General features: G+C 46.5%; 1 protein-coding gene across 7 annotated transcripts in view; it reads right to left on the bottom strand.

Moving 5' to 3' along the window:
- Positions 1-13,289, bottom strand: part of pcdh19 (protocadherin 19) — a 62,521-nt gene that overhangs the window by 16,115 nt on the left and 33,117 nt on the right. For 3 of the 7 annotated variants that reach the window (XM_010903673.3, XM_010903671.3, XM_010903669.3), the window contains exons 3-4: positions 11,789-11,844; positions 7,810-7,982 (exon numbers count right to left, since the gene is read on the bottom strand). In XM_010903673.3, the coding sequence (XP_010901975.1) occupies positions 7,810-7,982; positions 11,789-11,844 (229 nt within the window). Of the gene's footprint in view, positions 1-7,797; positions 7,983-11,788; positions 11,845-11,867; positions 12,539-13,289 lie in introns of those variants that run through there. The other 4 variants (XM_010903670.3, XM_010903672.3, XM_010903668.3 and 1 more) reach the window with 2 other exon arrangements.

Genomic DNA, 13,289 nt, shown 5'->3' on the forward strand with positions numbered 1-13,289 from the left:
TGTTCCTTCTCTCCCCTCCACCCACAATCCAACCCTCTCTCGCTTGATCGCTTTACCCCCCCCCCCTTCCTCATTAACCTTTAAACACACAGACTCACCCGCTCCATCTCACACACAGACACAGACAGAGACCCGGGTAGACACACGAAACTCATATCATATTCCCTATTCTCGTGCTGTAACACTCTCCCCTTAACTTTCTCCTTTTTGTCCTGGTCCGACATATATGTCCCAGGCTCTCACATACAGATAAATGCTTACTCAGAGAAACGTGTGACAAAATGTAGACTTGTAATGCAGGTGGCGTAACACAAGCTACCTGCTCCTCTCTGGTTGAGTCCTTATCAACTCCAGACACATTACCTGTTCTTAATCTCCCTCCCCGCTGTTCAGTGTATCCCTGATCCCACCCCCCCACCCCCCGAGCACTTTCCTGTCTGCCGACCCGCTCGGCCGTCCTCCAATGGCTACTACCTACGTGTTTGACGAAAAATTAAGATTCTGCACGGTTTGCGGAGGAGATTATTAACCTAGCCTAGCATGCACGGTAGCCTCAGCGTGGTCATGAATAAGCAATGGAAAGACGAATCCGAAAGACCTTTTCTCCTTAGCTCTACTTCTCACCCCCCCCCAGCTCCCAATGAGAGCAGGGATTGTGTGGAAAATGAGCTGTCAGTGGATGAGATACATCAGGCTCATTGGCGGAGCCTAGGAAAATAATGAAGCGCTACTCCGTTTTTTTTCTCCTTCGATACTTCCAATATGCTCCTATCCATGACAAGTGCACAGGAGATCAGTAGCCGTCCCTCTTGAGCTGATTATACTGAGGAGGGATGGGATGTTGAAGGGATGTTAGCCCAAGGTTTGGGGGACGTCGGTGCAATGTTAGAGAGGTGTTGGCTTGCGAGTCACGGGACGTAAATATTCATTTAGTGTGTGTGTGTGGTGCAGAGGAAGAGGGGGGGACTCGAGTCAAAGCCGTTATTCCTCAGCCTTCACACAGCACACAGACTGAATGAAAAGGGGCCAGCTTGAGGCATGTGCGCCTTGATAACACCTCAAAAGCACCTGGAAAATAACCTTAGGGGAGGCCAGAAACCCTGCTCTTTTTTCCCCAATGCAGGCTTCTTAAGGGAGAGGGCGAAAAGCTAATAGAATAGTCTAGCACTGCTTAGTTAAAATACAGTGTGTTTCAAGCATGATACTGGCAGACTGAGACCCTTGTGAGTCATGCTATGGTGAATTCAGAGATGTAGCTGCAGGATAGAAGACATGAGTGTAGTTCAACAGGCTCTAAAAAGAGATACTGCTCCTCCTAATTTTACTTCTTATCCCCTTCTTCCTCCACAAATATTCCACTGTCTTCTGTAGGGGCTGATGGTGGACATTGGTCCTCTGACTTTCCTCTAGTAGTTATATAATCGTGGTGGGATTTTTTTTCCAATCTTCATTTAGTTAGCCTAATAAACTGTCTACCACTCTGCAGGTTGTCAGACATTTTGTTCCACATTTGACTAGGTAAATCAAAATGGACGTTGCCAATATACAAACCTTTCATATTAACATAGTCCCTGAAGACAACACTGACTGTTGCCGGGCAAAAATGACTGCACGTTTTTTTGAGGTTTGATGTTTAATTCAATCAAATGTTAATATTTGTTCGAGTTGGGTCGGATATTGCCTGCCGAGAGAGTGAGAGAGAAGAGAGAGAGAAAAAAACGACTCCTACCTGTCAGAGAGATCATTTTTCTCTCTTCCCTTCTTATTTTCCCTCGCCTAGACCGCTTTCTAGACTCTCAACTCCTCTCTCTCTCTCTCGCATGTTGTCAGCACAAACTCTGTTCCTGTTGCTGTCCTGATTCTGACACCTGTCAGCATTTTCATTAGTAGATCAGAGGACTAGCAAACTCGAAATGTTCCCCATGTTGAATTTAGGGAAAGTTTTGCAGCATAAACATGCAACGCAGCTTTACTCAGGGGATGGCAAGTGCTTGACTGGCAGGAAGTTGACTTGGGAGATGTGGGTTTTGTGTGTTGAGATACATGGAGAGAGAAATGAAGAGATAGAGAGTGAGTCAGAGATGGGGAAAGCAAGAAACAGAGAGAAAGGAGAGAGAGAGAAAGAAAGAGATGAGATATGGGGAGCAAGACAGTATCTCTTTCACTCTTTCTTTGAGTCTGAGAGATGAAAAATGGAGAGCGCTAAATAGAGTGAAGAATAGAGAGATGACACATAAATAGATAGAGTCATAGTGAAACTAGGAGAGCAAAAGAGAGGGACAGAAGGTGATACTGAATGAGAGGGAGCGAGATGGAGAGAAAGGAAAGGAGAGCGAGGTGGAGACGGAGTCAGTAGATGAATGGGAAAGGAAGAGGAGGGGAAAGAAGAAGACTCTTGAAATCAATTAGGAGCAGTGGGACCCTGGTGGATCTCGTGGCAGAGGGGGAGCTGTGAGGAATCTGTGCCTTACAGAAGGGCTTCATTCCTAGCCTTCTGTTTCGGGAACGCACCCATGGGGCGTGGACTAATGAGTGAGAAACCCCCTCAGGGGTAGAAGACAAGGAAAATGTGAGGAATGAGAGAGACTATGGCCCTGCGGCAGCTAATTTAGTAGCCTTGAGTCCCTCTGGTGCTAAAGCCAGGAAAAATAGCCCTTCATTTTGCCCCTTGGAGTCATAATCCCCAAACCAAAGACCCCTGACCAACTAAACCCTCAAAATGACTGCTGCGGAAAAAAAGAAGAGACACAAAGAAAAGTCAACTTTCCTATGCATTGATAACTTTTGGGCTTAACTACAGAATCACGTAAGCTTGAGCCCTAAAGAAAAACGGCGGCTCATCCTTGTCCACGAGGACAAGAGCTTCGATAATCAAAGGATATGCGGGTAGAGAAATGGCAGTTTCAGCTTCCCTTTGTCACCAGAGCCCCGTACGGAGGCTTTGCACGCTTCTCCCACGAGACACTAATGGTTCTCAAGAGCTAAAGCTAGCATGTCGTACATTTCCAGCAAAAAAGAATCCCCTTGACTTTCACAGTCACACCTGTAAAGATAGGATGGGAGTTAATTTGATCACATTATCTCCAGCTCCACTCACTTCCGTTAACCATTTATCGCTAGGCAAAATCATCCACAGTCACTGTAGTGGCAGATACAGTGCCCATAATGGGACGCAATTATAGCTGAAGATAACCATTTCACAAAATATTGTATTTAATGCAATATGACTTAGCGCTATTTCATAACATTCTCCTGGTGTAATCTATTGACAGGTTAGATTTCAGACTAGGAAGATTGGGAAGAGCTTATATTATATGTGATAGCCAACAGCTTATCACCCCGCGTCCTACTGTTCGCTTGCCTCTGAAGCTAAAAAGGGTCTCTCCTGGTCAATCCACAAACAGGAGACCAGATGCCTGTCAGAAGTTGTGTTGGGGGGGCAGAAAGGGGGAATTTATTCCTTTGTTCTAAAGAGATCCTAATGCCCCAGGGCAGTGAAGTGGACATTGCCCTGAATAGTGGCCCCTAAAGATCTCATGCCCATCATAGCAGCCTCATTCAGTCTTAGTATAACTCACCTAGACTGCAGTGAAATGGACAAAAACTCTCTGTGGGACCGAATTGCTGGATGCCAAACATAAAACTTAGCCCGAACATCACAGCTGAAGTCGAAGGAGGATAAATAGAATAGCAGGAAACTGACAAACAAGCCGGTAATAGAATTAAAGTGCAGAAAGGAAGCCTGTAACAGAGGAAGCCTGTGAATTGTTCGAGAAAACCAGAGCTCTCTGGAAATGAATGGGTTCCCACACTGACAGTTATTGTATATCAGGAGATTTCGGGGGGTAGCGCAAGAGCTTGGCGGTCCCTTTTTGCACAGTGGTATCAGCACTTCCCCCTGTGCAAACACACTAACACACCACAATAAAAACACTTAAGGCAATGGTCTTGTACCCAGAGAATGTTTGCAAGTGCGGGTGTGTGTGTTTGTGTCCTTCAGGGCAATTGCGGTGTGCTAAAATGTGTCTTTTCTGCGGTACCACAAGAAGCAAACACATGGAAAGGTATTCCCAGTGGAAAGCATTTACGTGGTGGGGGTTTGTTTGTGAACATGGTGGTTAGTTGGGTTCAACCACAGGTCAAGTCAGCGAGCAGGGAATGTGGTGTGTCCGCGGTCCGTTTACTTATAGTCAGCTAAGACGGATGTGTCAGAACATACCTTGTTTTCACATCGCTCCACACCATTGTGGCCCTCACGCCTGGTATGGCACCTGGCATCCTAAACGGCTCACGTAAACATATGGGCGGTGCCCTAAAGGGCTATGAAAATAGGGCACTACTTTCACTATGGACCCGCAGAAGCTCTGGTCAAAAGTAGTGTATCAACAAATGAATAGGGTGTCGTTTGACAGACATAATGCACTGTGGTATTATCTGCTTCACACCGGCCTCTTTTCGTCTTCTACACAATCCCTAACTGTCCCACTAGGGCCTCCGTAACGCCAGTCTATTATCGCCGACAAAATACATCCCAGGGATTTCTGCTGGCTAATAGCTAATATACCCTCAAAAAAAAAAAAAAAAGAGTTGATAGGGTGTGATGCGGTAAGAGGCGTCTAGTCTGAGGGGCAGCGGAAGATTTGATAGCGTCCCTGTGCCAGCTCTGTCGAGCTTAGCCCTGGCCCCATCACGCACTTTAACTGTGTAATTAGACCACTGAAATGGTAATGGAAGGACAATTCCATTTGGCTGTGTTGTTACGTTCGTGCATGTGTAAGGGGTCTTTCGGTCAATTCATTCAATAATTATGGACAGGCCCTCATTACTGACGAGCCCTAATGCAGCTCCACCGCCACAGTCTCCCTTTAAAGATGCGATGAGAAGACAGACGACGACCGCGTTCCAAATGCCTCGCCACTTCTTAGGTAACGCACTACATCCGGTTCAGGGCTGATAGGGCCACCGCGTAGGGACGAGAGTGGCAATTGGAACGCGAGCTTAGAGAAATGAAGCCATTTTGTTCAGTGCTCCTCGCTGCCTCTTTTTCAACGGCGGGAGAAAATGGCCTGTAGCAAAAGCTTATTATAACTAGGTCCAGGGATGAAGAAGAGGCCCGGTAACGACAGCGACGAAGATCCAATTGCAATTCCAAACATATATTTTGTCCCTTATCTTTTCACCGCCGCTTTGGTCAGAGAAAAGTAGTGAACGGCTGCGGGGCAGTGTGAAATAGCCTCCGTTCTGTGTACCAGTGGCGTTTATTTGATTATTTGGCGTTCCACATTCCAGGAGTGTGCATCCATCTCACTACAAAACAGATACAATCACGGCATGTGTTAATGAAAAAAAAAAAGAGCTGGATCCAGGGTGGGGGTGTGCGGGGGTAGGAGGGCTCTTTATCCCAACCTGACACAATCTTTTTCACACACGTTCTCTCTCCAGCCCTCTCCCTCTCCTCCGTTTCTTTGTCTACCACTCTCTCTCTCTCTCTCTCTCTCTTCACTTGTAATATTCTTCATGTACATCTTCACTAATTGTCTCCAATAATGAGTTCCCTAGACCAGAGGACCTGTCAGTACGCATCTTTTGGACATTCTGGCATTTTTTCGGAGAAGGTTGCAAAATAATTACGGCAAGCAAACCAATAGGCGGTGAACTCACTAATCATTTTTCATTACGGTCTGACACTGCCAGGGCAGCTGTCCAAGCCTACATGTGGCTAGCCTCCCTATGCAGATAACATGCAGATGCGTACACACACATGTAACCATTGCCAACACTTCACACGGACACACATTCTATCCTGGCACTGTCTATCGAACCCCCTTCAGAAACCCGTCTTCAAAACATCCCAAGCTGTGTTGGACTTAAACACCAGCGGACAAAGCCAGATGTACGGCATCCGTTCCCAGATGATGATGGAAGCGGAAGAGGCCGAACATCCATGTTTCTTCTTCCATCACAACCTCCTGCCACATCTTTTCCCTCACCACAATGCCTTTGGGGTAAAATGGCTGGCTAGTTAGCCTGTCACCATTCAAGCGCAAGACCACATAAACCCAAGCTTAAAACGTCCTGATTGAGTTTGAGGCTCATTCTCTGTGATTAATCATGTTCCCATTGGAGAAAAAATACATTAAAAAAAGCACACTCCTCTTACATTTATCGCAAAAGAGAGTGTCGGATATTTCTTCACAGAGTGGACAAAGGGGCACTTTAGAAAATTATTGCTAGAGGTGGTCAATAGTTTATGAAAACAGAGGGAAAATCTGTCAGAGGTGATGGTAACTTAGAAAGTACTTAGATTGGATTTGGCACAATTCATCTGGAATAGCTCATTATTTCATCATGCATCACCTATCAATTCCTTTCCTTTATTTTTCCCCTCTAATTTAAACAAAGCAAATACACTGTAGACTATAAAGCAAAGCATCCTGGGCTATATGCAGATGTGGTTTTCCCTACTGACCAATGGAGGTGTTTGATTGTTTCAAGTTGAAAAAGATGAAAGGCCTATTCATCAGGACGGAACGAAGCGTGTAGAATCCGTTACCTTCCTTGTCTCCCAAGAAAGCATTGGATTGTTAACTGGAGTAAGACATGGCAACTGTTCATTCTAAGGTCACACACCGACTCGTCCGCTCTGTTCTCCCCCAAGCCTCACCACCTGTGTCTGTTTCCATTGAACTGGATAAACACCTCCGTGTGCACACCGCCAGCACAAAGGTCTGTGCCAAATTCTATCTAACCCCTCCCTCTCTCTCACGTTGTTACGCTCTCACATTCCCCATCCGTTTTGTGTTGCCTCTTTCCCCATCTCCGGCTACAGCCTAGTTTCTCATTTTGGTTCTTGACCAAATTCAGGTAATTTCTGTCCTTGACCATTCTGTTGCACAGCCATCTCTCTCCCCCACACTGTAGGAATTCTCCAGCCCCCACCCACTAGCCTACAACCGAGGGAACCGTAGATCGCTAACCGACTTGGCGCCGTAAAACGAACGAACATGACCTCTTTAATTTCTTCTGGACCGGGGGTCAGATGTCTGCTTAAAACGTCGGAGGCAGGGGAACAGAAACATAAACATTAATTCCCTCACTAAACGATCCCGATGAATAATGCACGAAAGCGTTTTCCACATGATATGTAGATTTAACCCGGCCTTTCACCTCTGCGAGCCTAATTGCTCTTGCTATCAGCCATTCGAGCGAGTCAGTAGTCAGACGCCGAACCCAGACAGACACGGTGAGGCCTACTATCAGTCAATGAAGTTATCAGAGGCTGGTATCAAAGGCTAGCCTTGGCTTGTAGCGACCCCCCGCCCCCCCTTCACATTCTAAGCCTTAGCAGAGTTAGAGCCAGCACATCAAAGGGATAGTGCTGAGGTGTCATCCACGCTAAACAGATCTGAAGAGGCCTTGTCGGTAGAGCGAGCGGAACGCTACGGCTAACGCCGTTCCGCTCGGTGTAAACAAATAGATAGACACACGAGACGCATTCGAATTTGGCGGCCCCGTGCGTACTCCGGTCTGAGGCCCTTATCTGGCGGCGGGCAGGACGCTGCCATTAAATATACTCTCCGGTGTCAGCAGTAACATACAAGCTCCTTTTCACAAGCGCAAGCTCTTCTCGTGAATCGGACGGGATTCTGATCCGGGGGGGGGGGGGGGGGCCTACTTATCGGTGTGCCCGCACAGATATGAGCTAGCGCAGGCGCGTCAGAAGCTTTATCCGAGCACATAAAGGGAGTTTCAGCACTGGGGTATGAATGATGAGTCGCACCAAAGATTTGCACACACCTTTTCTCCTACCTTGGTCGGGCAGCTGGCACACATTCGGGGGTACGGTCATGTTCAGCACGTCGTTGACAGCCGTGTCTATATAGTGGCCCCTCTGGACGTCGTGCTCGCTGTCCGTCTGGTCGCTCTCCTCGTGCCCGCTGTCCTTCAGGCTGTTGCCCTCCAGGTCCTTGAACGTCGAGGTGCTATGGAGGGAGGGAGGGAGAGAGGGGTGGAGATGGGTGATTCTCTGCATCAGCTCCTCTCTCTCCCCTCTCCATCAGCTCCTCTCTCTCCTCTCTGCATCAGCTCCTCTCTCTCCCCTCTCCATCAGCTCCTCTCTCTCCTCTCTGCATCAGCTCCTCTCTCTCCCCTCTGCATCAGCTCCTCTCTCTCCCCTCTCCATCAGCTCCTCTCTCTCCCCTCTCCATCAGCTCCTCTCTCTCCCCTCTCCATCAGCTCCTCTCTCTCCCCTCTGCATCAGCTCCTCTCTCTCCCCTCTGCATCAGCTCCTCTCTCTCCCCTCTCCATCAGCTCCTCTCTCTCCCCTCTGCATCAGCTCCTCTCTCTTGTCTCTCCATCAGCTCCTCTCTCTTGTCTCTCCATCAGCTCCTCTCTCTTGTCTCTCCATCAGCTCCTCTCTCTCCCCTCTCCATCAGCTCCTCTCTCTTGTCTCTCCATCAGCTCCTCTCTCTCCCCTCTCCATCAGCTCCTCTCTCTCCCCTCTCCATCATCTCCTCTCTCTCCCCTCTCCATCAGCTCCTCTCTCTCCCCTCTCCATCAGCTCCTCTCTCTCCCCTCTCCATCAGCTCCTCTCTCTCCCCTCTCCATCAGCTCCTCTCTCTCCCCTCTCCATCAGCTCCTCTCTCTCCCCTCTCCATCAGCTCCTCTCTCTCCCCCTCTCCATCAGCTCCTCTCTCTCCCCTCTGCATCAGCTCCTCTCTCTCCCCTCTCCATCAGCTCCTCTCTCTCCCCTCTCCATCAGCTCCTCTCTCTCCCCTCTCCATCAGCTCCTCTCTTTCCCCTCTCCATCAGCTCCTCTCTCTCCCCTCTCCATCAGCTCCTCTCTTTCCCCTCTCCATCAGCTCCTCTCTCTCCCCTCTCCATCAGCTCCTCTCTCTCCCCTCTCCATCAGCTCCTCTCTCTTGTCTCTCCCTTTGCTTCCTTACGTTTTTCCCCTCAACCTTTTTCCTGCAGCGTCTCTTTACGTCAGCGTTTCCCATAGCTAGGGGTTGGTGGCCCATGCTGGGTCGCTTGGTTTAAAAAATGGGTCACAAGAGAAACTGGAAACAAATTGTGTCTGGTACTTATTAAACTAGTACACTCCAGTAGCAGCAAAGTGGCGCATGATCAAATAAAGTGTTTATTTTATTTATTTTGACAAATTAAGCTCTAGTTTTTTTTATTTATTTTTTTGAAAATATGATGACCCCACTCCTAATAGATATGTGTGTGTGTGTGTGTTCTTTCAGATTCTCTTAGAACAGAGTTGACAGGAACAGGCAGTAAATCTGACTAGGGGAGAAATAACATCATCATTGATGTTGATGATGATTGAATTGTCATAGAGCATTTCTTGCATCATTTCTAATTGAGTTCCTCTCTCTCAGTCTCTGTATACTTCTCTCTTGAGTTCTTATTTTCCAAATAGAAAAACGATTGGATTTCCCCACGCCACTGTAAGTGAAGAATAAACTGAAAACTACATTTTGAATCTATTCCTAAACCTATTTATCCCTAACCTTAACCCTAATCCACAGATCAAAACATTTATCCTGTTATTGTTTCCTTTTTGGCAATATAATTCACAATTATTGCCTGATCTTCCTTGATATATTTAAAACTGTATTGCCATCAGATTTAAACACATACATATTTCTTTGCACAGCTCTATTAAGAAAGTCAAATAAAATCTTTGAATACATGACTTGTATTAAAATGGAAGGTATTTACTCAATACGTTTTGAGAACATCTGCTTTATATCCTTCTCTCTCCAACACATCTCAGGGCACTAAAGACCTTGAGATGTACAGTGGATTGGCATCTTCAGGAGTTCTCGTCTTAGCTCTGGTCTTAGCTGTCTTCAAGGACACAACTTTGCACATCTTAATTTTGCAGGGAGCAGACACGTTCTACCATGTGTTGGTGGTTGAGTCACAAAATAACGCTGTTTGGGCTTTTTGGGATTAAGAGGCCATTTTTAAACTCTGCTGATAGAGGAGCCGGAGAAGCTTCAGGGTGTTACATGCTGTTTCTTAAAGGGACAGTGCGTGTGCAGATGCGCTGACTTCAAGGGCATCATTAGTATTAACCGTTGTGGCTTTAACAGCCCGCTCTGGGATGTTTACAGCCATTTTGGTAATTTTAACCAACAATGCGATTAAATATGCATCGATTCATAAATGCCCTATTCCTTGTTTTTATAACAAACCGGTCGCTTCTGGTGTGGCGTTTTTATAATTACGGAATTGACTTTTAAGACGCGAGGCAATCACTCTCAATCACTCTCACCCACAATCATTTCACAATCAAGAATTCCAGATCAAATAAAGGGGGTGAATGAAATCCTAGAAGCATGTGCATGGTGTGTTTCTGAGAGAAAGGCAATCAGCCACTGTGTAGCGCAAACAGTCCCCTCGTTCTGATTGCCGCCCCCCACTTGAAAGAATGCAAAGCAAACACAGGCAACAGAGGGAAGGGCTGAATGTTCACACGCCATTTCACGTGTAGCAGAAGAGAAGACGGACATAAGGAAAGAAAAGGGATTGTGTGAGACTGCCACAAGACTGAGGTGGTTCGCGCAGACATACATATAAAGTATACAGTATGGTTTGATATTTAAAAACTCTTGCAAGGTTGAATCCTGTGTTGTCATTTATCAGCCGTGTCCTGGCTACATTATTTTCATGCTTGCGGTGTCTCTTTTTGAACTTGTTTTAGATGGCAGGGTTTGTGATCCAAGCCGAATGCTACAATCAGGGAAAGTCAAAACAACCAAACCGGCAGGGGCTTTCCCGCGAGAGGCCTGCAGAGAGAGGGGAGAACGACCGCAGTGAAGTTAATGGCTGGCCTGTCCCCTAGCCGATTTGATCAGAGTAGCTGCAGCCATCCCAGACCACAGGCCTACAGACCCCCGGGGGTACAGCTTTGTAGCATGCTGCCGAGACCTGCACTTGAGTCAGCTTTGTTTACATAAACACAGGGATTCTTTTTTGGAGGGAAATAGCTGCATAATGGCTTTTGAGAAGAAAGAACACCAGCCACGGTCTTACACAAAGGGAGGTTGGAATGCTACATAGCTGCAAGTTAAAAGGTGGAATTATAAGCCCTGGCACAAAACCTCCCAAATTGCTGGTTGTCTACATTTACCGTCCCCCTTCACTAACCCTCCTAATATTGTGCTTCAGGTGGACTCAGGAATGCACTGTACCTCACAAAGACCACCCTTGTGTTCTCCTCGACATTCTCCAAATGGCCGCTTAGACTTAACTTTATCATCTGAACTTTGGTGGAAGCATTGAGCTCATGTGTTTGTTATACACCGACGTGTAAGTGCTCTGTAAGTTTGCTTGCAGGGCAGCATTCTCTTGCAATGTTCACATCACATTTGAAGCAAAAACTATCTTTGATTTATTTAAGCTCATTTATTGTGATATGTGAATAATTTTAATAAGCGCAAATTGGAAGGATTTTTCATCTTGGTCATTGGTTAAGTAATATTGATACTAGTTTTTTAACAGGAATGGAAATATTGATTTTAGGTGCTTCAGTTATCGATACTGTTTGTTTTTCTTGCTTTCAAGATACTTTTCCCCTCCCCACTGGGAAGTATCAAGCGTTTTGAGTCGAAATTGCGAATTAGATTCTCGAATTTGTCAATTTGCTTCAAATACACCAAACAAACACTGTTCACACCATGCGCACTCATGCATTTGCAGCCCATACCATCAAACAATTACGGATCACAGCGGGTGATAGCAGAAACAATTAAGTTGTCTAATCAGGACATACCTTTTGATAAGGTGTGCTCGGCTGTTCACATAGCTGGAGTCGATATAATTCTCTGTCTGTAACAGAAGATTGAGGGAAGGGGGGGGGGGGGGGGGGGGGGGTGAAAAAACAGAAGAGATGCATTTAATTACGTAGGGACCCAAATAATGTTACACCGGTAATTGCCTTTCAATAGAAATGTTATTTTACACAAAGGGCCCCGACGAGCAATCCTCGGCTTTCAAAGGCGGAAGCCATTCTCTTTCAAAGCACACACAGAGATGGAGAGAGAAAGCAAGAGAGTGAGACAGAGACAGACGAAGAGAGAAAGAAAGAGAGAGAGAGAGAGAGAGAGTGTCAGTGCTGCAGTGAGCAGTCTGGCCTCCCCTTTCCACTCTCTCTCTATCCGTCTCTCTGTCCTCACCCTCCCTTCGTCAGAACGCAGTCGTCTTCAAAATGGGATCATTAGGAAGGACAGTGCAACATGAAGAGAGATAGAATGAGGGAGAAAAGGAAGAAGTTTCCCTTTTTTTCCTCACTCTTCTTCAAAATCGCCTCTTTTCTCCTGAACCACTCCAGCAAATCCGAAATGTATGAATATTAAATAAATAAGTTTAGGAGAAGACAAAATTAAGAGTGCACCAGGGGTGTGTGTGGGGGGGGGGGTCTTAACTTTCGGCAATTGCAGATGAAAAAGCCAAGCACGGATCCATCTGCATACGATGGATCTCTGACCCACATAGTACAAAGGCATTCTTCAAGAGGGGAGTCCTGACACAGGAGAGGGAGAGAGGACATTAAGGCAGGCCTATGGATGGGTATAACATCTACCCATTCAAAGGAATCCCGCATGTTACAAGAAAGTCCCCTTTCATAGACAGACTTATAGTGAGTTACTGTAGCGAACCACGGACTGACAGAGGAGAGAAGGGACATAGAACAGTTAGTCCCTTGTGCCTGACCAACATCCACTCACACCCCAGATAAGATGTCAAGAGGCTATCAAAGGCACTCTCAAAGGACTTCCACAGCCGGCCCATGAAAACCTCCATGATCTGAACCCTTTCAACAAACTTTGATAAGACGCAGGTGTTTTCCTGTGGGAAGAGGGGAAGAAAAAGCCATCACTCGTCTTAAATTCTACAGACTGATGGTATGCTAGACTGGATAAGGGACAGAGCCACAAGTGGATGGCTCACATCCGGTCCTGACAAAACACAGTCACCCGGGCGATAAGGGAGGTTAATGCAGGCGCAGGGTGAAGTCACAGATTATCGAACGAGGGACACCTATTCCCCACTCTGCCCTGCTGCTGAGGTGAGCGGGAGAGCAACGGATTGCAAACGGTGAGGCTGCGATACAGGGTAACCAAACCCATTTGGATTAACAATGGCTGCATGTTAGACTAATGTTGTCGGCTACTTTTAAAAGTACATTTATTTGCCATCATCATCGATCCAAGCTGTGGAAAAACCATAGTAAACCAACTGAAGGCTTTTGATACTTTTTTAAGATGTACTAT

Source organism: Esox lucius, chromosome 4 (genome assembly GCF_011004845.1).
Source record: "Esox lucius isolate fEsoLuc1 chromosome 4, fEsoLuc1.pri, whole genome shotgun sequence".
Lineage (NCBI taxonomy): Eukaryota > Metazoa > Chordata > Actinopteri > Esociformes > Esocidae > Esox > Esox lucius.